The following is a 25,959-nucleotide window of genomic DNA, read 5'->3' as shown; positions in this document are numbered from 1 at the left end:
ATTGTCAAAGCCCATAACTCAAGTACTGAAATTCAAGCACAAATTATAAAAAGGGCCCTCATCAAGTAGTAAAAAATTAGCAAATCTAGGACTTATAAATCTCAAGAATAGCATCAATCCTCCTAGCTAAAGTCATCATATCATCGTCTTAAAACATAAATCAGAGATCAGCACAAAACTCCATCTACAGAATCCTCCTCTATACAAATTTATGTATTTTGCTCAGAGATCGAGAACACGATAGCTACGAAATTTTTTTTTAAAAAAAAGAAAAGACACGGTTGTTCTCGTCCTCTACAAGAAGCCGGATCACTACCTGCACCTCCTCAAATAACAAGACTCAACAAAGCAGTCAATCTTCAGTTAAATCAGGAGGTTTCACTAAGCCTGTACATTGTGATCTCTTGTTGCTTGAAATATCGGCGGTCCTCTTCATCAACAAGGACAAGGTTGAGATAGTATTTCACACTAAACTTGTTATTGATATTTGAATATGTTGGAGCTAGCTCATACGGGCTTAAGAACAATCTGATAGGAATTGATTCACCTGCCAAAGCAAATGATGCGATCATCGGACAAATAGGATATATTATTGGCAGCCGATTGAAATCTCCACTGAATGTAACCGGTCAAGCTTTTGCTTCGAAGCATAAGCAGGTTCACAAAACAAAGAAAAGTAACAAAGATACCTCTGACTGGAGCGCCATCCATCAGTTCAAACTTCGCAAGTGTCTCAGTCTCGACATGTGTGTTCGTCCCTGATCCTGTTGATTCTCTGCGTCTGATCTCAAGATCCATGTTTTTAATCTTGATTCTTACAAGAAGAAAATATATTTTGCCAACAATGACATCTTTTAAATGGTACCTGGATATTCAGAATTTTCAGTCAGCAGATTATCATTATGCGCAGCCTATGTAAGACACAAATTTAACAAAGGATTGTTGAAAAAAAAACCATTCTTGTCCCACATTGACTTGTTGATGATCCTATCTCATCTATATATTACCCTCCCCCCTTATAAGGCCTTTAAGGGGGTGAGTGGCCCATTTCTACAGATTCTTTCGTAAAGGAGGTGTATTCTCTATCTTGGTTGAGCCACCCCATCCCCAAAAAACAGACTAAGAAATAAGGAAAATCGATGTGCAAGAAACTAGAATAAGGCATTAATGGATCTTTTTAGATGTATTATGTAGCTTTGTCCAGATAGAAACACATAAGCCGGAGTTTAATCAAATGGGGGTAGGAACTTACTTGCTCTTGTTGTATTCAAACTCAATATGAAGGCAGTCCTCAATCCCAACTTCCATCTACAATCAAAAGAGAAGATTTTGGACTATGTTATCAGTAAGAAAAAACACTGAGAATCTCTCTGTGAGGGAGGCATATAGTATATAGTAAAATGGTGAAGTCGAGTGTTTTCCAAAGTTTTCTCTTAAGAAGTTGCATAACTATTAAAAACAGACCAAATCATGTAAGTTGAATAATAAAACAATACCTTAATGCTGTTGTTAATAGACGGAGGAGGAGCATAATTCCGAACCTGAACGGTGTCAAATGATAATAATTAGCCAGACTAGATTACAAAAATAAAGATAGCATGAAAACCTCAATGACAAAGAGGGATCACAGCAAGAGAATATGAAAATTAGGAAACTACTTCCTGCAATAACGGCCCTTTTGAGCATAAAATATTTAACATTCTACAGACAATCATAGTGTAATTCGGGACTAGGCCAAGGACTGAATTTAGTACTCGTAATTGATAATACCATCATCCTAGAGGTTAAAAAATACTCCTATAATGACATCGCACTAAGAATTTTAACTAGTAGTATACCTTGTGATAGATGCAAGTCAAGAAAATGTAAACTTCATAAAGAGTTGCTTCTATGGATACTTCCTCCCAGTTCCAGATAACTCTAAAGATGAACTACGTTATCTGGATACTGGCATGCATATCTAGATTATTATTTAACAGAAAATTTTTCAAAATAATGCACAGACAACTGTTAATGTCCCTAAAATTTGGAAGACATTCCATAATGGTAACATGAATGTTTTAGTAGGTCCATAAAATATGGTTTTTACCACGAAGTTTTGGTATTCCACTATGCTTCCACCATAATTCCGACTTATTGAGACTTTTAGGACGTACCTGAAATACACACAGAATTCGAGACAAATTGGCTTGATAACTGATGAAACTTCAAAGATAAAAAAAGGACATCAAAAAAGCAAAAGCAGACCATGCAAAAAACCCAAACACAATAATATGCTCTTTATGAAATTTTGTCTGTTGCAACATAATTCATTTTTAGAGTAATTCAGTTGAGAGCTTTGCCATGCAAAAGCTTCAATAACTACATAAGATGAAAACTTCAGAACTTAATAAAAAGAATACACTTGATACACTTGATACTTGCAGGCAAGCTATATGATCATCAGTCAAAAAATGAAGTAGGATAGTTTATGAAATAAATAAATGAATTAAAAACTCTCTTTCCTTAGCTAATTGTATACTTCTTTAGAACAGGGTGTAAACTGAAAGTGTAGATCCTTTTCTCAGATGCATGAACAGTGAAGACAGCGAGTAAGTCGTATTGAACAATTTGTTCTCAACTGTGAACTCACCTCAGCCGCACGTTCGTCCCATTATATGTCTCATATGGCATCTCCACAGTTGAAAATTCAAAGGGAAATGTTTTCCTCTCATATATCTCTCCAGGAACATCCAGCTCACGAACTACGTGTACAATAAAAGAAAATTATACTAGTACAACACAGTTAAATGGTACTGCTTTCAATATTGTCTGGATATTAAAGCAGGTGCCATTGTTAGAAAATCTGTGCTCTAATTTATGAAGAGAGATGCAAATATAGCATATATTGAAAGAAGGAATGCAGATTAAGCTGTAGATGATGCACTAAACTAGTGTATGATGCTCTCAAGATGAAACCACGTTGTATGTTCTTACCTAGGGAAGTAAAATCGTAATAGTTTCCTCTGTCAAAGTACATTTCTGCAAACAAAAAAAAATATAGAGATCAACGTAGTCAAAAATTGAGGACGTCAGGATGATACTTTTTTGGATTTTCAACTTCTTTAGTACATCATTCTCTTTTGATTGGCAAGAAGATCACTAGACAATTTGACTTGTGATTAAGCACTGGCTTCTAACACAGAATATATAAACTACACACGCTGAATCAGATAAACATCAGTGACGTAAGAATGTACACTAACCAATCTGACCAAGGAGCTCGACCTTGATACCATTGTGTTCCACCTTCTTCCCTGAAATCGGTTCGATGGATATCTGAAAACACAATGCATAATTCATGCACTACGATCAAACACTGAAAAATCCAAGCACAAATCTTGAAACAAAATTGGCAAAACACACTAAAGCAGATACCTTCCCAGATATGGTATCTTGACTCTGAAAGACGGGGATTAGCACTGTTTTACCATTATCCTTCTTCAGTGCCACCTGTATTTCGAGAGTACACAAGCAAAAAAATCAAACTTGAGCACTCTGGCATCCAACTCAAGTACTCAACACAAGAAAGTCGATTCCCGCATTTACAAACACAATTCACAACACACAAATGGCTGCCGCATACAACAATCATAAAACCAACTGCTCTAACAAAGCAACTTCGATGCAAAAATACGACACAAATTTTATATCCCCTTTAAGCAATCACAGCTGACCTCATCAATTGAGAAACCAACAACAGGTGCAAGCTAGAGCTAAACGTGTTCAAGTCTCAATTTTCCTTCTCAACTTACGCAAATATACAACCGTAATAGAAATCAACTCCAATAAATAAAACCTGCTTTCGAGATTTCCCATCACCGAATGAAACAGTAATGCTGCATGCCGGCTTAAACGCTCCAATTATATAATTCTGAAAGAAGAAGCGAGCATTCACATCACTAACTCAGACCAGAACAGCAACTACCAAAACACTAATCATTATTATCGTTAAATTAAAGCGCTGAAACTTCACCATTGCGGAAATTCGACTATGTTTCAATTCAAACCCTCAATTGAAGCAGCTGCGCAGTTCAATCCCCGTTTATGATCGCATTCGTGCAGCTACGGAAGATCTAATTAAAAAACCACTGACAGATCAGAAATGTTTAGGATGTGATAAAATTCACATAGGAGCTTAAATTTCGACACAAAACCCTAAAGGCAGGAAAGCGGGGATATTGTTGAATCAGATACATACCTTGGATTTGCATAAGATGTGCTGATGGAAGATCGGATTTGGGGAAAATGATGTGAGATGACAAGTAATGTGATGACAGCGCAAGGATGACTGAGTATTGACGTGTAGGGCGCGTTTGGATGAAACCAAAAATAAGCTTGTCTGCTAGCTGGCCTTCGATTTCTCAAAATTAGATTATTTTGTATACGACAAAATAGTGCAATGCATTTTTTCATTTTTTAAAGATAAATTGAAAATAAATCAAAATCAAATAATTTTAATTAAAATTTATTTGTTTTTAAGAAATTGTGAATCAAATTTATTAACTACTTAAAGGATATTTTTTTCATATAAGTAGAAAATCATATTCTTATTGGCTTCATCTTAAATTCAGGGGTTGTATCGTTTAATGTCTGGGCTTTCCTTTATTTTACATGAGCATGACACAAGTGTCTTATCTCAATAAAAAAGAGCCACATAATGATCGAAAAATTTGGTCTCATGAAACATTTGCAAATTGTAGTAAAATTACAATTACATTTGTATAGGTTAAAATATAATAAAATTAATCAATTATCAATCGAAAATTAATAAATTAAATAATACTACTTACTCACCAATCAATAGTCAAGGAAAAGTATCTACTAATAATGCTGCAATATTCATTTATATTGGAGCCGATTACCAATCATAAATACACGATTTATGATGATTGACGAAATAATTATATTGAAACAAATGACAAATTTTAACATTTTCTGATTGCCTTGAGAAACCATTTTATAAAGAGAGGAACATCAGAATTATTGCATTGAGATTCTAGAATATTAACAAGCAACACCAAAAATGGTTGTGGTGAACTCAACAATACCATCAAATTCTAAAACAATACTTCTAACTGAGTATTATAGTAGTAGTATATCATAGAACCACTCACACATGCCTCGTGGTCGAGCAACCTGCCTTCGTGTGAATCAAAATCAAGGATCTTGGGCGCCTGCCTGAAGGTTCAGAATTTGAGAAACGACAAGCCTGGATAGCTCGCCAATCGCAGCTTGGACCTGATAATCATCCGAATCTCTTTGCTGATACAATCCTGATGACTGTGAGCTAAATCTGCCGAATTCTACTGCAGCAACGTTTGTCTTGGTGGTTGTAGCAACGACTCTCTCCAAATCAGTCTGTGATAGCGGTCTGGGCTCCTAAAACAGGAGAAAAAAAAACAAATAAACAAATAATGCATAAGGTTTCAGTATCTCATCTACTTAAAGCCTAATGCATTCACGATATAACAGGACAACATGTAGTTGGATAGTCAATGCCAATTTTTAATAATTACCTTAGATGGTTTTCCGGATTTCTCATCATCAAGCAATTCCCTTATTGGAAAATATGCAGCTTTTTTACAGAGCTCAAGAAGATCCGAGCCAGTATAACCTTCACATAGTGCAGCTATGCGCTCGTAATCAATGTCATCTTCAACCGTCTCATCCTTCAATATCACCTTCAGTATTGCAACCCTATCCTTACGATCGGGCAGACCAATTTCAAATGACTGTGGAAGGCGTCTAAGAATCGCCTCATCAAGTTCTGATGGACGGTTGGTTGCAGCTAATACCATAACTCGAGCATTTTCTGCAAAGAGAAATCGTATAAGAAAAGAATTTAACAAAGCAAGAAACATAAAATATTGTCCAAAGTGATCAACTGAAAACTCACGGTCCGTGGTGAAACCATCCCACAAAGCCATGAATTCGGTTTTCATGTTCGTTAGTGCTTCATGGTCAGAAGATTTGCGCTGACCCAAAAAACTGTCCACTTCGTCAATAAAAATGATTGCTGGCTGAAGCTTGTATGCCAAGGTGAACACAGCAGTCACTGGAGATCGATAGGTACAGAAGAAATCATTAAAAGAAATAGGATAGACATATCCATAAGTTCCGACCTTGTTTGTATGAGGTAACGCCTCGAGGTTCAAGTTAAGCATACGGAGTAACTCTAATTATAAGGCGCGGTAAACTAGAGCACTCAAAAAACATAGGAATACAATTACCACAGCATCTTGTTTTTCATTCAATTCAGAAGCTAAAATTATGTTAGCGTGTAAAAGATGCAACAGCAAGAACAACACTCAAGTATATAAATACAGTTTACGCACCTAGTTTTTGTGCATCACCAAACCATTTGCTCATTAAATTGGCTATTCTGACATTAATGAAGACAGCTCCAGACTCTTTTGCAATTGCCTTTGCAAGCATCGTCTTCCCAGTGCCAGGTGGTCCGTAGAGCAGAACGCCTTTTTGTGGACCAAGAAGCTTCCCATGAGAAAATAACTCAGGTCTTCGCAATGGAAGAATAACTAATTCATACAATGCTTGTTTAATGGCATCCAATCCTCCAATGCTCTCGAATTTCACATCTATGTGCTCTGGGTTGACTACATCACAAGCTACAATATCCTACAAATATTTGAGTGTATGAGTAGTTAGGTCAGAAATATATACATTATACATTCCCTCAAACAAGAACAAAATGCAAGATTCCAGCATTTTGTGAAATCTAACATTAACAGATAGTGTGATTTCAATCCAAACACACGAAAAAGTATTCACTATTTTGCATATGATCTAAAACCAATAAGTTAAACCTGACCTAATCAATGAAAACATAGTATAGAGCTTCATAATTTATTTCTGAATTCTAATCACCTCTAGATAATTTCAGAAACTTGCCCAGGCCAATTAAGGATAGCTTGAACTGACATTATCTACACACCAGACTCTAAGAATATTAAACTCAGTCAAAGGATCGTAAAACTACAGTTCATCATTATTATCCCTAGAAAATAGCTATAATTACACAACTTATTGAACTCAGCAAACAAACAGAAGCAATAGTATAATCCAGCTACAGTGCATCTGTATATTTTAATTCTACCACATTCTACTCAAAATAGTTGGAGTAAAAGAGACTGAGAGACATCAGTAAGTACTCACATTACTCAACTCCAACCAAAATCGATACATGGCCAAAATCTAGAGTAACTGAAATGAAAATTATGAAATGTAATGAAAATGAAATCACATAAGAACTGCAAGCTTGCAGCATTCTCAAGCCGAACAATTAGCAGATGGTGCGATTTCAATTATTCAATCCAAACACCCACAAAAAAGGAGTATTCATTATTTTGCATATGATTTGAATCCAATAACTTAAACAAGAGCTACTTAATGTAAACATAGTAGATAGCTTCATAATTTACTTCTAAATTCTAATTACCGCTGGAGCTATTCTAATCACCTTTAAATTACTTCAAAATGAGAATAGCTTGAACTGACTTTATCCACACACAAAATCTTAGAAATATAATTCCACAACTTATTACTCTAATCCAGCTACACTGAATCTATATGCCCTAATTCTACACATTTTAAAAATAGTTGAAGTAAAAGAGATTGATAAACATCAATAAGCGCTAGCTTTACCCAGCTCCAACTAAAAATCCACAAGCATTCATAATTCTGCTTTGAACTTTCAAGCAATTAACGAAACTAAAAATCAAGTAGTGGCCAAAATCTACATTACTGAAATGAAATGAAACCTCATAAGAATTGGTTTGAACAGCCCAAACAAACAAACAAACTCAATAGTATAATCCAGCTACATTGAATCGATACACTGTAATTCTATCACATTCTACTTAAAATAACTGAAGTAAAAGAGACTGAGAGACATCAGTAAGCACTCGCACCACTCAAATCCAATCAAAAAAAACAAAAGCATTCCACTCAAATATCCGAAACTAACAATCGATATAACCTGCCAAAATCTACAGTAACTGAAATGAAAGGGAACCTCGTAGGAATTGGTTTGGATGAGAGGTCGGCCTAAACGCTTGGCGATCTCCTTCTTGTGTTCAAGGGCTTTTTTGGAGGCTTCGCGGTTGGGGTCCAATTGCTTGAGGCCGACAAACAGCACCAGACAACTGAGGGCGGCGCTGGCCGCGTACAGAATCAGCTCTTGCACGATTTTCGTCTCACCCGAATTGCTTTTCATTGTGGAATTTTTTATTTTTATTTTTTCGATTCAATTCGGGTTTTTATGATTCCCCCTTTCTTCTTGCTAGGGTTTTTAGGATAATTAATTTGTGTTTTGGGGGACACGAAACGCAGTATGCAGAAAGTTCGAGGCGACGACGAGACGATACCTGTAATTTACGGATTTACCCCCACATTCCTCCCTGGGTTTTGAATTTTGTGTGAAGGACCTATATTTGGGCTTAGTCCTACTTAATTATGGGCTATGTCTACACAAACAGTAGCAAATATTTTACTCGCAATAAATTTTTTAGTTTGCTCGCGGGTGTTCCGAATCCGCCTTCGGCAGAATCGGATTAATCCTGCTCAATCGGGCTTGCGGATTAATGCCGAAAGTCTCCCAACGGATTGTGGAATTTGAACCCGTGACCTCAAGGTCACCACAGCTCCGCGCTGCCAACTCGCAATAATTTTAATTATACTCCTCTCATGACTTTGTTCCTTTCGTCAAAAATATGAACATTTGATACATTAAAAATTTTAATGCATTATTGGTAAAATAAAAAATAAAAAAAAAAAGAAAAATAATTAAAATATTATTAATGGATAATGGGTCTTACCTCATTAGAGAAAAATGAGTTTCCAACTTTAAAATTTTCATATTTTTCAAGAAATAACTAAAAAATAATAATTCATACTTTTCATGGTAAAAAATATGTCATAAATATTGGAAAATATTAGTTGTGTCAAATTCATGAATGTCATGCAATTTTGAAAACTAATCAAAAAATCACATAATCCCACGAAAAAAAAAGGTTTACAATGTGTGATATGTTTGATATTTTTTAGCCAAACAACATCGTTCATTTATGAATAGAGGACATCAATGATGGTGACATCTACGTATAACTTTTGGAATAAATTTTATCTAAATTTTTTCTTTATAGGGTAAATTAGCTCGTATATCATTGATTTTTCTGCTGCTTTTTAATAAATGGATTTTTTTTTTGGTCTACGGACTTTGCCAAATTATCAATTTTGGTATAACATTTGAAAATATCGTTTGAGGTCCATTAACTTCAATTCAACATCATTTGAGCTACTTATTCACTATTTCAAAAGTTTATTGGATGAAAATATCCTTAAGCCCCCGAGGGACATTAATTTCAGTCTATTTATTCTCTCTTATTTATTAAATATTTAATTTATCTCTTTTTTTCGCCCCTTTATTGAAAGAGATAATGAAAAATGGGAAGATAAGAGAAAAATAGAAGGACCAAAGGTGCAAAAAAAATTTAAAAGAGATAAAGTAAATATCTTAATAAAGAATAGATGATAAATAGACTAAAATGCTTTTTAATGGATTTGGAATATTTTCGTCCAAAAAAGTTTAAAACAGTTAAAGAGTAGCTTAAACGAGATCTCAGCAAATATTTTTAAATGTTATAGATCAAAATTGAGATCTTGCCACCAATAAAAAATATTCCATCTTTTTAATATTGCAGGATGAACTCAGATTTGATTACAATTCTCTTTTCTTTACAATTTCCTTAAAAAAACTTAATTGAATGAGCAATGTATGTTTTATAATTTTATCCAAAAGTACTCATATATTTTTTCAAAATGGTCGCAACTAAGATGTCATATTCTCATATTTAAAATAAAATTTATAATTTTACTCTCTTCATAGTATATTTAATTATATACTTTTTTCTAATTTAATACGGCCCAACAACTCCCACAAAATCTCATGTTGTTCAAAAGAAATGGCAATCTTGAATGGGATTACATGAGTACATTTTAGTTATTTATTCCGTCTTACAAATAATAAAAATTATAAAACATGAAACTCAAAAATAATTTTTAAAAATGAAACAAGAAGATAAATTGTGATTTGCTTTGGGATAACAGAGAGGATTTTTTTTTTTGGAATACCAAATACGACTGGGTTGGTAATTGCTTTACGTGTTTGAATACAAATTGCGACGAAATTTAAGTTAAATAACAATAAATTAAATAAGGCATAGATGACTAAGACCACCATAAACGCGTCACGCGGGTGGCTCGTATCTCGTCCCGCCGAGACGAGATGGCGGCGAGACGCATTGCAGCGTCCCGTCTCGTCCCGGTCTCGCCGAGACGCCCGTTCAACCGAGACGGATCGCGGGCTGTCTCGCCACGCGCTCGCACGACGTGGCGCGCTCCGGCGCCATGCGTGACGCCCACTCGCCGGCCCGCGAGTGGGCTTCGTCACGCTGACGCAATAAATCATTTTTTAAAAAAAATCGAATTTAATAAAATAAAAAATAAAACGGTAATATTACCGTTTTCCTTTTTTTACTCTATAAATACTCTTATTTCATCCTCATTTCACACACAAATACACATCTATTCTTCCCAAATCATCTACAATTCCTTTCTAATTTTCATCTAACATCTCCAATTGTCATCACAAAATGTCCGGCGACGGTAACTATGGCGGTGGCTGCTCCGGCGGGTTTGACATCAACGCGTTTGGCGACTGGGGGCATGTACAATGTCTTGGGTGGTTCCGGCTCCAGTTCGTCGACTGCATATTTTTTATTTTTTAGGATTTTAATTATGTGTGTTTTTTTTATCTTTTTGAATTTTAAGTTGTATTTTTATTTTATGTTGTAATTTTATTTTATTTAATGAAATGTGTTTTTAATAATTGAATTTGTTGGAAATAAAAATAAAAAATGAAATTGAATGAATAGTAAGTTAAGAGATGGTTAAGAGACGGATAAGAGATGGAGGGTTGCAGGTTCTGTCTCTTAGTTCAGAGATGGAGTGAAAAGTACAGTGAGACCTATGAATATTTAATGGATGAGACGGATAAGAGACGGCGTTGCAGATGACCTAAATGACATTTGCCATAACAAGATTAAGAATTGCATATGCAGTTGAAATATTGGCAGCCCTTTTTCGAGATAAAATAGACAGCCTTTTAATAAAAGCATGATTATCTTGTTACTGCTTTGGGATAACATTCCAAGTCAACAACGATTTTGTATTTATTTTAGTTTTTTTAAATGATGTTTATCTACCATTATTATTACTTTATCTTTAAATTGAAAAAAATAATGAATTTTTTCCAAAGAAGATATTGGGAGTACTATTTCCCTATTTTCCATAAAATTCTGTAAAATCACTACTGAACTATTATTATCGTGAGTATTTTTATCGAATAAATAGGAGTATACTGTTTTTCGATGGAGACAAATAATTATAAACATTTTTTCTTATATTTTATTAATTTTATTTTAAAACTTTTATCACCCGCCATTAAATCTGGAGAAAGATAGACTAATGTTTTCTTTATTAAATTATGAATGTATTTATACTAAAGTAAAGTGCAAAAATAGAAGTTAAATTATCGGAAAAATCACCAAGTTTTAGCAACTTATGGTAAGGTCCCAAACTTTATTAAACAAGAGTCAGGAATTATTAGTAACTATATATAAAGAAAAACCTATTTGTATATGTGTAACAGATTGTTATTTTTAACTAAACATTGTTATATATAGACGACATCTTTGAACTAATCTACGATGACATCCATATGATTCTTTTCGAATGAAAATCAAATACAATTTCATCAACAAAAATTGTTTTCTAATTCAAAATTTATAATTTTTTCGATTGATTTTAAATATTGTGGAATTGATGAATGTTTGCCTAATTGTGTTCGGCAGTTTCCCAAATTTGAGTTAGGTACGACGAAAGGAAGATGTAATTATCGTAGGGACTTAATTGTAATTTCACCCAAGCCCGGAGGTTCAATATAAAATGAAGTTGAATTCAGCAATTCACGCTCACTCAAAATCTAAGCAAGGAAAATCATTAGATTCCGCTTCGTTGGTGATCTCTCTAATCGAATTGATTTCGTTTGATTCCGTTTTTTCGCGCTGATCATACTCTCTTTAATCGTTAATCGGTTTATATTTTCTCTTAATCGTCCGATTTTGAAACTATTTTCCTTTCTTTGTGTTTAGTGGTGAGGAACAATCAACGATGGCATCAGATCCGAAATCGCACACATTTGAGGAAGTCGCCAAGCACAATAAGACTAAGGATTGCTGGCTGATTATCAGCGGAAAGGTAATATCATCCTTTTTTTATAATTAAATCTCTACTTGCATTGAGCAGAGCTCGATTATGAGAATTTTGATGTGTACATCTTCAATTCGTTTGGTTCTATGCTGTTTGATTCGTTATACGGTTATACCACATTGACTTTGGAGTCAATTTAGTCATACCTTTGTGTAGAGTTCGGATTTCGTTGACTGAAGTGAATCTCTAGATTAGGAACAGTGACTGTGTTCTACTGCGAATTTCAGTCAATTTTTAAGATTTGAGCCGTTTTTCTTGCCCGAGGAACAGTTTCAGCTGTTAAAATTTTTTTTTTCTTTTTTTTTTCGTTTTTTTGGGATCTTTTGAGCTAGAGTTGCTAGATTACACATCCTTAGGTGGTTACTGGTTAGTTCTGATCACTAACTAGTGGAGCAGTGAGATAACTATGAATCAATGTAAATAATGCTTGGACTTGCTGAAACTTCTCTTCTTTCATTGGTTAATTTGGAGTAAAAATTTGGGGGAAATCTAATTCTGATGGTATTCTAAGTTCCAACTATTTGCACTCACTCCAAACTGAGATTCATCCTCAGTGAGTACTGAGTATCATATAATAATATCTTAGATCAATAGTCTTTGTAGTTTTATTTACAATTTTTATGAAATGTTTAATTATGCTCAGCTTCAATCTGATGATGATTTAATTGATTAAAAATATTAATAATTTTAGATCACTTGTAGACATGATAAATAAACAATAACTTCATGATGATGCTAAGTAGAGAAGGTTGTCTGAGTGTTTTGGCGCCAGAGCCGCCCCTAGGTTAACATGCTGATTTTCTTAGCTAATGGTTTTGGGCTGGGACTATTACAAAACGACAAGGGCCACTTACAGTTTGGCTGCTTTCCTAGATGCAACCATCAGTTCGTACTGTGTCAAATGATAATCATGAATCTAGGAATATTGTGTTCCTGTTGGAGTAGAAAATTAATGTTGATGGCTGGAGTTGGGTTGTATTTTATTGAAAAATTATACTGAAATATGTTGGCCACTGCATTGCATCATGAATATTCATTGATAGTATATTTTTTAATAGGTTTATGATGTGACCCCATTCATGGAGGATCATCCCGGAGGTGATGAAGTTCTGCTATCGGCCACAGGTAACCTAACCATGATTTTGTTTATTTTTCTTAGACGAAGATGATTATATAAAACTGTAAACAAAGACTGAATCAAGAGTGCCGTGTGAAATTACTGCCTCTTTCTAGGAAAAGACGCAACCAACGACTTTGAAGATATTGGGCACAGCGATTCTGCTCGGGAGATGATGGACCAGTACTTGATTGGGGAGATAGACATGGCAACGGTTCCCCTGAAACGAAGCTACGTTCCTCCAAAACAACCGTCGTACAATCCAGACAAGACTCCGGAGTTTGTGATCAAGATCCTGCAGTTTCTCGTGCCTCTCGTGATATTGGGACTGGCGTTTGCTGTCCGACTCTACACCAAAGAGAACTGAGGGGTTAGAATTGTGGATTCGCATTGCAGCTGTTGGTTATTTTTCCTAATTTTGATTGTCCGTCACATTTCTATGGTCGTAGAGCTAGTTCATGCTGGATTCTAGATGAGATTATCGGGTTGGACTGCTATGTTGTAAGGCTGTGTATTGTTTTGTGTTGTTTGTGGAAAACGGCTCTTAAAGGCTTTATGCTCAATTTCTAGATTTAATTTAGCGTCATCCCGATTTAACCCCCTTAACGGGCTACTGCGTACCCTGATTTAACCTCCTCACATGATGTCGGGCCGGAGTGTGGGGGCCGCCAAGGCGACGGAATCGTCATTCACCCTAAGTAACATTTCACTGCATTATTAATTAGTCTTGCAACTCCTTTCAAACACTATAATATCACGCTATAAGGCCACGAGTCCAGCTTAAAATTTTCCGTTCTTATTTGTTTTTAAATACTTACAGTAGTACCCTGTTTTTTCTATAATTAAGTTGATTTATAACTACACAAAATACTCAAATTACGTTACTACTTAAAACGACAGAAAGTATTTAATCGAAATAAACAAAAAAATCTTAACCGTGTTTACTAATCCAATCCAATAAGTGTGAATAAGTGTGACAATAATGTGCTTTGCCAATCTGGAAACTAACAAGTGCTGAGCACTCCGTATGCCCTTAATCATAGTTTAATTATATTAACAATGAAACGTAGCTGATAATATGTTTCCTCTTTAACCAATAGATTAGCGTTCCAAATTAGAAAACCAATATTGATTCTCTTTAAAAGAAATCATAGTTTAATTAAACCAAGTTATTTGGCCTAAAAATGATTATTAAAGAAACAATGCTAAAACAAAGACAATCTTCACAGCGGTAGCACATTATATTTGATATATCAAGTCCAATCCAAATTACACACTAGAATACAAAATTCCCAGTTTACGTTTATTGATAGAACAACATTCCAACTGACACAACACTCATCACCGAATTCACGTTAACTAGAGCTTGGAAGCTGCCTCCTTGTCCAAAAACCACGACAACTCCCCTTCCGGTTCAACCAGTTGGACCGGAAGCACGTCGGAGTTCGAAACATCACTCAGCGCAATATGTACTGCGGTGGCTTTACCGGCACCCGCGACAACAAGGGCGATGTTCGCAGAGGAATTGATGACCGGGAGAGTGAAGGAGATCCTTTGTGGAGGGGGTTTAGGTGATTCTGTGATGAAGGAAACCCACTTCTCATTTTCGTGAACGAGAGGGTGCCCGGGGAACAAAGAAGCAATGTGGCCGTCTGGACCCATGCCCATTAGCATAAGATCAAATTTGGGGAACCCAGTGCTCTCGGACTGATCTATTGTTTTAGTTTTCACCAAATGCTTGAGACAGGTCTCGTAATCGTCTGCTGCGCCTTCTGCGGACAGTGCATCGTTTATGGCATACACGTTGCCCGTGGGAATTGGCACCTGCACGGTGAAAATATAGATGAAAAAGGATATGCAGTGACAACTAAATCTCATACATAATACTCCCTACATCCTAAGCCGCGTTCCCTTTTGGGATGTCCCAAGCTAAATCAGTTAGTTCAAATTCACATAATCATGTTTAGGAGGTTGCCAATAAAGACTACTTAAAGGGCTTTGGTTGTGCTTTTCTAAAGAAAAAAAAATTTCTAACACAAGTTCTAATTTTAGTAGTACACTTTTTTTTTTTGGTAGATTATGCATTCATTTTCTAAATATTTCGAGGCATCCCATTGTCTATATCTCATCATTAAGGACAGTACCTCCCATTGTCTATATCTCATCATTAAGGACAGTACCTCCCATTGTCTAGATCTCATCATTAAGGACAGTAGATACGTTGCCACTACCAAATTCTCGGTGTTGAATCCTCCTTACTAGGTTCCATTTCTAGATACCTTGCTATTATACAAAAATAGTCATGTCATTGGAAATGACGAGTAGAGTAAGGCAAAAGCAGTTCGAAACAGAAACAATAACAAAAAAACAACAGCCAAATCGCCATACATACAAACACATGAAACAGAAGCAAAAGGGCAACATAGGCATTATATAGCAACTCAACCACCAGAGAGGAGTAGTGTCACAACAACTCTAAACCGAAGAAAAAGTTACAAACAACAATAAAAACACACACGATAATCCCATTCAAAGATTGCCCCATGTGTCAAAACACCAAACAAACACCCCAAAAAAGGACACAATTCAGATTGAAGTTCTTCGAACCAACACGTGAGCCTAAAATCTACATAATAACCACAAAGAATCATTCCTGAATCCATAGAAATGTAAGAAAGTGTACCTTAGATAGAAACTCATTGTAAGCAAGGAGATAATTACTATCAGGATGATCCTTCGGCACCACTCTCTCATCCACCCAAAACACATGCCATTTTGACCAATCTACTGAATCAATGTACGGCTGCTCCAGTAATTTCCTAAGAATCAATCACCAAACACAATACCACAAAATACTTCAACTCCATCAAATGCATAGTTTAAGCAAAAAGCAAATCAATTCAATATTAACCACAGACAAAACAAATCCACTCTAAATCATAAATTATCATTCATAACAATCATGCCAAAATTATCTTTGACAGATGATCATCAAGCATAGCAATTAGTACTAAGAATCATCATTTCCTCAGAAAAACAAAATTGTAATTGCTGTTTAATCTAAAAAAAGCCACAAAACGCACTATCAAAAATTACTTTAACCCATCAAATGCATAGTCTAAGCAAAAAGCTAATCAATTCAATATCAAAACACAAAGACAAAACAAATCCACTCTAAATTATAAAAATCATGCCAAAATTATCTTCAACGGATAATCACCAAACATTGTAAATTTGTAATTAGTACTCAGAATCATCATATCTCCAGCAAAAAATAATCATAACTGTTTAATCTTAAAAAATGCCACAAATATCGCAAAATGCTTCAGCTCCATCAAATGCATTGGTTCAAGCGAAAAGCAAATCAATTCAACATTGAGCCACAAAGACAAGAAAAATTCACTCTTAAATCATACTCCAATCATGCCAAAATTATCCCCAACGGATGATCATCACCAAACATTACTGAGAATCACCCTTTCCTCAGAAATAAATAAACATTACTGAGAATCATCATTTAATCTAAAAAATGCCACCAAATATTGCAATGAGTAGTGAGAATCATTATAATCATCTGAAATATACCTAAGAGACTTAACGAGGGATCCACCGGAGAGAACAACGGTGAACGAGTCCTTCCGCTGCGCCGATTTTTTGGATAAATCAGCGGCGTATTCCGCAAGCGACACCGCCAGATCTTCCTCCGTGTCGAACACTTTGACTTTCCCCTTGCTCTTCGGCGTCACGATCTCAGCCATGGAAGCTCTCGTTGCTCCGCGCCTCGGCGTGTACGAAACCGAATTCAATCTGAGACTGAGAGAGCAGGCGGCGAGGAAGCGCGGCGGCGATCTGGTGAGGGATTGATTGGGGAGAGCGGCGGAGAGAGCGCGGAAGGAGGCGGCCATGCGGCGAATATATAGAGAAAGGGGCGGAAACCGGCTAGTTTGGTGAGAGTGTGGGGTTTGGTGTGATGTGGTGTGGTGTGGTGTGGCGTGGCGTGGGAATATCGAAGACACGTGGTCTTTATTTCAATTTTATAATTTTCCATTTTTGTTTCTTTGTAGGGTTTTGAGTTAGTGATATAAACGGGAAGTCCAAGGCCCGGGCTGACCCGACCACGACTCCCCTTAAGCTGCCCGGAAGGCCCGTCACGAGATCAATGAGACAAAGGCTTCGGGAAGGCGTTTCAAACTTCATTAGGAGGGGAATGGAGGAGGCAGATGGAATGCCCGGTCGGGCGAATCCACACCTCCAAAACGCCCGACCGGGCGTTTGTGCGCTGAGCATCGTCCACAGTCCAGAAAGTTCGCCCGACCGGGCGATTTCACCATCCCAGAACGCCCGACCGGGCGTTTGTGCGCTGAGCATCGTCCACAGTCCAGAAAGTTTGCCCGACCGGGCGATTTCACCATCCCAGAACGCCCGACCGGGCGTTTGAAGAAGCAGCGCCGAATCCAGAAAGTTCGCCCGACCGGGCGATTTCACTTTCCCAAAACGCCCGGCCGGGCGATTCAACTTTTACATCCGATTTTCCTTGTGTTTTTAGCCCTTTTCTTGGGTTTCCAACCCTAACTATAAATATCCTTTTTGTAAGACTTTAAGGGCAGACTTTGATGAATGTTATTATGAAGACTCCTTTGAGAGCATCTCCCATGTGAGATTTCTATCCAAATTCCTACATTGTAGGTTGCTTGTTTTATGTTCATTTGGCTAAATCAAGTATAGGTATGCATTTATGGTTGTGTAGTCATGAATGTGGAGCCAATGGAGTATTTGCTTTGGGTGAAAGTAGCCTAGGGTTGCCCACATCTTTTTGTGGGAGGTCATAGGTCCTCAAAGAGGATTCCTCCTTCTTTACACTTTCTTCTCACCTTCTTTCTCTCCATCCAAAACCATTTTGAGTTTAGTTTTTGGAGGCTAGGCTCTTTATCTTTACTTTATCTTTGAAAACACAAAAAAATTGAAATCAAACACCGCTTTGGGTATTTCTTGGGCACATGGAAGGTTTCCCTCACAAGGAACCTTTATCATTTGGTATCTAGAGCCTAGGTGCCTACCAAGTGTTTGATTTTAAACCTCTATGAAATTTCATTTTCCTTGTTTTTCCTTATTTCTTTTGTTTTAGCCTTTGCTTGTTTATTGGTCAATTGTTGTAGGATTGAGCTGATTTTTGGTGTGCATGAACCTTGATATATGAACTATTGTCCTGAAAAATCTCAGCCAAAAATTCTATCATTTGATAGGTCAAATTAATGTGTGAAGTTGCTGCCCTGTTTTGTGCCCTAGTTTGACAGATTTGGGGAAAACGTAAAATCGAGGGTCTTCTCGAAAACCTGCTATATTGGGGATATTTTTCCCTCTTTCTAAACCCTTTAATCTTGTTATCTACCAAGTTTCATCAATTTTGGGGTTGGGTAGCCATATCAAAAAAATTTCCTAAAGATCAGCCAAGAGTTACATAAATTTTCAGCTCAACTAAGTTTGTTTGTTAGCTTCCTTAGGCATTGAACCTTACTTTCACATGCTTGATTGGCCTTACTTGCTTGGTTATATTGCCTATGTGTATACCTTGATTGATTTGTCTTAGCGCTTGCATTTTGGAAGTTGGATATTGAGAGTGAGTGAACCTAGCCCTCACTATATTCTAAGCCTTTTTCCGAGTGACATTGGTGAGTGAATTGGGGGTGGGATTACCAATTGGGAAGTGAGTTCTTACTAAAATCTCCCCTTCTTGTGTGTGTGAGTGTGGATTTTACTAACCCTTAGGACTAGATCCTAGTTTTTTTTTATTTCTTATTGTAGGTACCATTGTGAATGCCACCTCGTACTAGATCCACCACGATGGGGGATCCGCAACCGGGTGCGAGCACGAGTCTTAGTGTGGCGGGGGATGAGTTGAAAAACTTGATGGAAAAAATTATGACGGATTTGAGGGATCTAAAAGAAGGCCAAACCACAATGCATGTCACTCAAGATGCTATGTTCGGGGATTTGAAGGAACTCAAGGTGAACCAAGCATCCATCCATGAAAACCAAACTTTTCTCCACGACGAGCTCAACGCTTTGAAGGCCGTGCGACTATCAAGGTCAAACACCCCTAGGAGCAATCACACACATCATGATGCCTCCGAGGGGAGTAATGGAGAGGAAGAGCCATATGGTTGGTACGATCATGGGGGGCGCGGGGGACAAGGAGGAGGACGGAATGGGAATAGGAATGGTAGGTTCGGGAACATGATGGGCGGAAGAGGAAATGGAAACATGGGGCACCATGGGTGGAATGGTAGGCATGGAAGATATAGAAACTATGAGGAGGAGATGGAGCCGCGGTATGATGATCCCACCAAGTCTATCAAGCACACATTTCCCGAGTTCCACGGCAAGTTTGATCCCGAGGCCTACTTGGAATGGGAGTCACAAATGAGCAAAATTTTCTCACTCCATAACTTTTTGGAAGGTGATAAGGTGAAGGTGGCAATAGCCGAGTTTCGTGGCAATGCGGATACATGGTGGAATGATACGATGAGGAGGAGAAGGATGGTTAGGGGAGGGGAAGTGGGTTCGTGGGCGGAGTTGTGTGAGCTCATGAGGACTACCTTTGTACCAAAGTCCTATTTCCTCCGACTTCGAGGGGAGTTTCAAGATTTGAAGCAAGGGACGAAGAGCGTAATGGAGTACTACTATGAACTCCTATCATTGATGAGCAAGGTAGGGGTGGAGGAGCGAGAAGAGGCGACTCAAGATCGATTTATCCATGGCCTTAACATCAACTTGAAGCACAAGGTGCAAGTGGAGGCATTGAGGGGAATTTCCTTGGACGAGGTGATTGGGTTTGCCGACACTTTTGAGAGGCAAAGTAAGGAGTTGGTTTCTAGCCGGGCTAAATGGGCGTCTAGCCAAACCGGAGGGACGGGGACTAGCAAGTGGAGTGCTCCCGGCAAGAAGGTGGAAAACATGGCCAATCCAAACACCCAAGGGAGGCCGATCGCGAAGGCTCTACCGGGTACTCAACCTATTAAAGCTATAGCCCCTATGGAAGACAAGAAGGTTCAATGTTTCAAGTGCAAGGGGTATGGCCATTATGCACGCGAGTGCCCAAACCAACGGGTAATGGTTATCGGGCAAGATGGTAGCGTGTATAGTGAGGAAGATGAAGAAGATGGGGAGGGTGTGGGCACTAAAGAAGTGAGCCCGGACACCGACATAGCTTTTTCTAGTGGCGAAGAAGAAGATACACCCTTAAGGGCTATGGTTGTACTCCGAATGCTCAATGTACAACCCAACCTTGAGGAGCATAAGGAGCAAAGGTGCAACATCTTTCATATGAAGTGTAAGGTGAAGTCCAAGACGTGCTTGGTCATCATAGATGGAGGGAGTTGTACAAATGTGGTGTGTGACCGGTTGGTGGCCAAGTTGGGATTGAAGGTACTTAAACACCCAAACCCCTACAAATTGCAATGGTTAGGGGACTCCGGAGAGTTGAGGGTGAAGGCTCAATGCAAAGTTCCATTGAAGATTGGAGAAGTTGAGGAAGACATCCTATGTGATATCATTCCTATGACGGCATGTCATGTTTTGCTAGGGAGGCCATGGGAGTTTGATAGAAGGGCCTACAAAAATGGCTTCACGAATGAGTATTTCTACATGCTCAACGGGTTGAAGGTTCGTTTGAAGCCATTGCTACCTAGTGCCGTGTTTGAGGCTAGCCAACATCTACAAAAGGAAAGAGAGAGAGATAGGGAAAAAAGGCTAGTAGAAGAATGTGAGCTAAAAAAAGCCAAGTGAGAGTGGGGGTGGTGAGAGAAAAATAAAAGCGCCCAAAGGAGAGCACCCACAAACAAGAGGGGGAAAGGAATGTTTGATAGCTAGTAAAACCGACCTTGGGTGGGCACTAAACAATCACCCCTCCGTTCTCCTCGTGGTCCGTAAGGATTTGTGCTTAGCTACTAACCTTGACCCGTATCCTTTGATTGTCCAAAGTGTGTTGCAGGAATTTGAAGATGTATTCCCGGAAGAACTCCCGAGTGAACTCCCTCCCATGAGGGGGATCGAGCATCAAATTGACCTTTTGCCGGGATCATCACTCCCAAACCGGGCCGCATACAAGGCGAACCCCAAGGAGACACAAGAGCTACAAAGGCAAGTCGAGGAACTCCTTGCCAAAGGTCTAATTCGTGAATCTCTATCTCCTTGTGCCGTACCCGTCATTCTTGTACCTAAGAAGGACGGAAGTTGGAGGATGTGTGTAGATTGTAGGGCAATTAACAAAATCACCATCAAATATAGACACCCTATACCTAGGTTAGACGACATGTTAGAGGATCTTTGTGGCTCTATATGTTTTTCTAAAATTGATTTGGCTAGTGGATATCACCAAATTCGCATGAAAGAGGGAGATGAATGGAAAACCGCTTTCAAAACCAAATTTGGCTTATATGAATGGCTTGTGATGCCTTTTGGTTTGACTAATGCCCCTTCTACATTCATGCGTTTGATGAATCATGTACTTCGTCCTTTTATTGGGAAATTTGTGGTGGTATATTTTGATGATATCTTGATTTATAGTCGTAGTGTTGAAGAGCATGCTAGTCATCTTAGGAATGTGCTTGAAGTGTTGAGAATGCATACTTTATATGCCAAGTTGCCTAAATGCACTTTTTGTGTTGAGGAAGTTGTGTTTCTTGGTTTTGTTGTGGGAAAGGAAGGAGTGCGGGTAGATGAGGAAAAGGTGAAAGCCATTAGGGAATGGCCAACACCTAGGAATGTGAGTGAGGTTAGGTCCTTTCATGGCCTTGCTAGCTTCTATAGGAGGTTTGTTAGGGATTTTTCCACAAAAGCTTCACCCTTGAACCACCTTGTCAAAAAAAATGTTGAGTTTAAGTGGGGGGAGGAGCAAGAGAGAGCGTTTAGTACTTTGAAAAATGACCTCACGCATGCTCCCTTACTAGCACTCCCCAATTTTGATAAAACTTTTGAACTTGAGTGTGATGCAAGTGGTGTGGGGATCGGGGGAGTTCTCATGCAAGAGGGTAAGCCCATAGCTTACTTCTCGGAAAAACTAAATCAAGCCCAATTGAACTACCCCACATACGACAAGGAGTTGTATGCTATAGTCCGTTGCCTTGAGAATTGGCAGCACTACTTGATGCACAAGGAGTTTGTGATACACACGGATCATGAGTCTATTAAGTTCTTAGGAGGTCAACATAAACTTGATAAAAGGCATGCTAAATGGAGTGTTTTCCTAGAGACTTTTCCCTATGTCATTAGGTACAAGAAGGGAAAGGACAATGTGGTTGCCGATGCTCTTTCTAGGAAGCCTTTTGAGACCTTGCATGATGGCACTTTACTTGTGAGTGATACCGTGTGTTTGAGAAAGCGTGTGCTTACTATGTGTGCCTCCAAATATGTTGGATTTGAGTTTATTAAAGACCTTTATGAGCATGATCATGACTTTTCTTCTATTTACGGAGCTTGTGAAAAAGGTGCTTTTGATAAATACTATAAGTTGGATGGCTATCTTTTTAGAGAGAATAGGTTGTGCATACCTTCATGCTCTTTGAGAAACTTGTTGATTAAGGAGGCTCACCTAGGGGGCCTAATGGGTCATTTTGGGTTGCTTAAAACTTTTGACATACTAAGTGAGCATTTCTTTTGGCCTTGCATGAAGAAGCATGTTGAAAAGTTTTGTAGTAGTTGCTTAGAGTGTAGGCAAGCCAAGTCTAAATCTAACAATTATGGTCTTTACACCCCTTTGCCTACTCCTACACATCCTTGGGTAGACTTGTCCATGGACTTTGTTCTAGGTCTCCCAATGTCTCCTCGGAAAAATGATAGCATCTTTGTGGTGGTGGATAGGTTTTCCAAAATGGCTCACTTCATTCCATGTCGGAAGACAAGTGATGCCAAATTCATTGCTAGTTTATTTTTCAAGGAGGTTGTAAGAATCCATGGGGTCCCGAGAACTATTGTAAGTGATAGAGACGTCAAATTTTTGAGTTTCTTTTGGAAAACGCTTTGGGGTAGGATGGGCACCAAACTTCTTTTCTCTACCACCGCACATCCCCAAACGGATGGTCAAACGGAAGTCGTAAACCGCTCATTGGGAACTCTTCTCCGTGCCTTGGTTTTTGAAAATAAAACTTCTTGGGAAGAATGTTTGCCTATAGCCGAATTTGCTTATAATAGGACCATACATTCCACCACCCAACAATCTCCTTTTGAGGTTGTCTATGGTTTCAATCCACTCACCCCGTTGGACTTGTCCACGGCCGATTTGCCTTTGTCTTATATGGTTGATGTAGGTGGGATGAAGAAGGCCAAGTTTGTACAAGACTTGCACACTCGAGTGCAAGAACGAATCCGCAAGATGGGGGAACAAGTAGCTCAAAGGGTGAACAAAGGGCGAAAGAAAATGTTGTTCAACCCCGGAGATTGGGTTTGGGTACACTTTCGGAAAATACGTTTTCCCGACAAAGCAAAATCCAAGCTTGCCCCGCGAGGGGATGGCCCATTTATGGTCCTAGAGCGTGTGAACGACAATGCCTACATCATTGATCTTCCCGGTGAGTATAACGTGAGTTGTACTTTTAATGTGGCTGACTTGAGCCCGTTTGATTTTGTAGGGGACGACCCAGATTTGAGGACAAATCCTTCTCAAGAGGGAGAGGATGATATAAACGGGAAGTCCAAGGCCCGGGCTGACCCGACCACGACTCCCCTTAAGCTGCCCGGAAGGCCCGTCACGAGATCAATGAGACAAAGGCTTCGGGAAGGCGTTTCAAACTTCATTAGGAGGGGAATGGAGGAGGCAGATGGAATGCCCGGTCGGGCGAATCCACACCTCCAAAACGCCCGACCGGGCGTTTGTGCGCTGAGCATCGTCCACAGTCCAGAAAGTTCGCCCGACCGGGCGATTTCACCATCCCAGAACGCCCGACCGGGCGTTTGTGCGCTGAGCATCGTCCACAGTCCAGAAAGTTTGCCCGACCGGGCGATTTCACCATCCCAGAACGCCCGACCGGGCGTTTGAAGAAGCAGCGCCGAATCCAGAAAGTTCGCCCGACCGGGCGATTTCACTTTCCCAAAACGCCCGGCCGGGCGATTCAACTTTTACATCCGATTTTCCTTGTGTTTTTAGCCCTTTTCTTGGGTTTCCAACCCTAACTATAAATATCCTTTTTGTAAGACTTTAAGGGCAGACTTTGATGAATGTTATTATGAAGACTCCTTTGAGAGCATCTCCCATGTGAGATTTCTATCCAAATTCCTACATTGTAGGTTGCTTGTTTTATGTTCATTTGGCTAAATCAAGTATAGGTATGCATTTATGGTTGTGTAGTCATGAATGTGGAGCCAATGGAGTATTTGCTTTGGGTGAAAGTAGCCTAGGGTTGCCCACATCTTTTTGTGGGAGGTCATAGGTCCTCAAAGAGGATTCCTCCTTCTTTACACTTTCTTCTCACCTTCTTTCTCTCCATCCAAAACCATTTTGAGTTTAGTTTTTGGAGGCTAGGCTCTTTATCTTTACTTTATCTTTGAAAACACAAAAAAATTGAAATCAAACACCGCTTTGGGTATTTCTTGGGCACATGGAAGGTTTCCCTCACAAGGAACCTTTATCAGTTAGTCGGCAACTTGTTCGTTCTTCCTATTCCTACTTGCATATTTTGATTCGTTAGTTAATGAATATGTTCGCAAGCTTGCTAATTGAGATTATTTGCTATCATCTAGTCGAGTATGCACACGACTTTAGTCAAATATTTGATGGAGCATGGTAAATAAGTTTAATTTAGAGCGAAGCAGATCACCTACTCCACAATTCCTACTCCATCTACTCACAACTTTTACAAGCTTTTAAATATTTTTAACCAGAATCACATGGCTCAATCTTGAATTGAGAGTACATTTTGGAGATCCGCTCCGAACTTAGAGTACATTTTGAACATTTCTAAAAACTTTAACAAGCTTTTAACAAGTCCGAGTTCGAACGTCATTTATATAAATATCACACAAGTCGAGCTTAAAATTAAGCTCTCGAATATGATTTTCTCAAGAATCACATGGACCAAGCTTAAACTGAGCTCAATAGTTATATTGAAAGCCGAGCTCAAACTTTTATGGAGTTGAATCGAACTCGAATATGAGCAAAGCTCGATTTGTCTAATATATGACTGTGCACAACTACATTCGAGCATATGAAAGTGTCGCCCAACAAATTTCATATTAAATGAAATTATGAAAGTATACGTGTTCACTAATATGCCCTTCATCCCATTAAAATAGATAATTTAGGATTGTATAATTTGATTCAATCTATATGAGATGTCGGTCTCGAAGTCTCTAGTTTTAGGAACGTATTTTTCTCTTTTTGGGCCTCAGGAATGTATACGGCCCGCGATTGGGGGTCGAGCCCAACTAATGAAAGCCAGCCACCACAGCAAAACCCTAAT

General features: G+C 38.5%; 4 protein-coding genes across 7 annotated transcripts; 1 reads left to right on the top strand and 3 right to left on the bottom strand.

Moving 5' to 3' along the window:
• Positions 1-66: 66 nt before the first annotated feature.
• Positions 67-4,380, bottom strand: LOC121809369 (vacuolar protein sorting-associated protein 26B-like). 3 transcript variants are annotated; one of them, XM_042209949.1, is made up of 12 exons: positions 4,241-4,380; positions 4,016-4,115; positions 3,839-3,913; positions 3,418-3,492; positions 3,246-3,318; positions 2,977-3,021; positions 2,633-2,744; positions 2,090-2,156; positions 1,497-1,541; positions 1,253-1,308; positions 690-865; positions 67-547 (listed from the first exon to the last, which is right to left on the bottom strand). In XM_042209949.1, exons 2-12 carry the CDS (start codon positions 4,016-4,018, stop codon positions 369-371), a joined length of 906 nt encoding a protein of 301 aa, XP_042065883.1. In that variant the 5' UTR covers positions 4,019-4,115; positions 4,241-4,380; the 3' UTR covers positions 67-368. The 3 variants fall into 3 exon arrangements, with proteins under 3 accessions (XP_042065883.1, XP_042065885.1, XP_042065884.1); XM_042209951.1 differs by having other exon boundaries at positions 4,016-4,130; positions 4,241-4,377; XM_042209950.1 differs by lacking the exon at positions 4,241-4,380 and having other exon boundaries at positions 4,016-4,210.
• Positions 4,381-4,997: 617 nt separating this feature from the next.
• On the bottom strand, positions 4,998-8,413 carry LOC121807134 (outer mitochondrial transmembrane helix translocase-like). Its single transcript, XM_042207331.1, has 5 exons — positions 8,075-8,413; positions 6,378-6,678; positions 5,939-6,097; positions 5,559-5,854; positions 4,998-5,421 (listed from the first exon to the last, which is right to left on the bottom strand). The coding sequence occupies exons 1-5, from the start codon at positions 8,273-8,275 to the stop codon at positions 5,200-5,202; spliced, it is 1,179 nt and encodes a 392-aa protein (XP_042063265.1). The 5' UTR covers positions 8,276-8,413; the 3' UTR covers positions 4,998-5,199.
• A 3,612-nt stretch (positions 8,414-12,025) lies between these two features.
• On the top strand, positions 12,026-14,070 carry LOC121809988 (cytochrome b5-like). 2 transcript variants are annotated; one of them, XM_042210858.1, is made up of 4 exons: positions 12,026-12,138; positions 12,273-12,378; positions 13,449-13,515; positions 13,624-14,070. In XM_042210858.1, exons 2-4 carry the CDS (start codon positions 12,292-12,294, stop codon positions 13,872-13,874), a joined length of 405 nt encoding a protein of 134 aa, XP_042066792.1. In that variant the 5' UTR covers positions 12,026-12,138; positions 12,273-12,291; the 3' UTR covers positions 13,875-14,070. The 2 variants fall into 2 exon arrangements, with proteins under 2 accessions (XP_042066792.1, XP_042066793.1); XM_042210859.1 differs by having other exon boundaries at positions 12,112-12,134.
• Positions 14,071-14,729: 659 nt separating this feature from the next.
• On the bottom strand, positions 14,730-17,500 carry LOC121806591 (probable 6-phosphogluconolactonase 4, chloroplastic). Its single transcript, XM_042206699.1, has 3 exons — positions 17,093-17,500; positions 16,191-16,326; positions 14,730-15,331 (listed from the first exon to the last, which is right to left on the bottom strand). Exons 1-3 carry the CDS (start codon positions 17,410-17,412, stop codon positions 14,867-14,869), a joined length of 921 nt encoding a protein of 306 aa, XP_042062633.1. The 5' UTR covers positions 17,413-17,500; the 3' UTR covers positions 14,730-14,866.
• Positions 17,501-25,959: the final 8,459 nt, after the last annotated feature.

Source organism: Salvia splendens, chromosome 6 (genome assembly GCF_004379255.2).
Source record: "Salvia splendens isolate huo1 chromosome 6, SspV2, whole genome shotgun sequence".
NCBI classification, from domain to species: Eukaryota; Viridiplantae; Streptophyta; class Magnoliopsida; order Lamiales; family Lamiaceae; genus Salvia; species Salvia splendens.
This window is presented reverse-complemented; position numbering and strand designations above follow the sequence as displayed.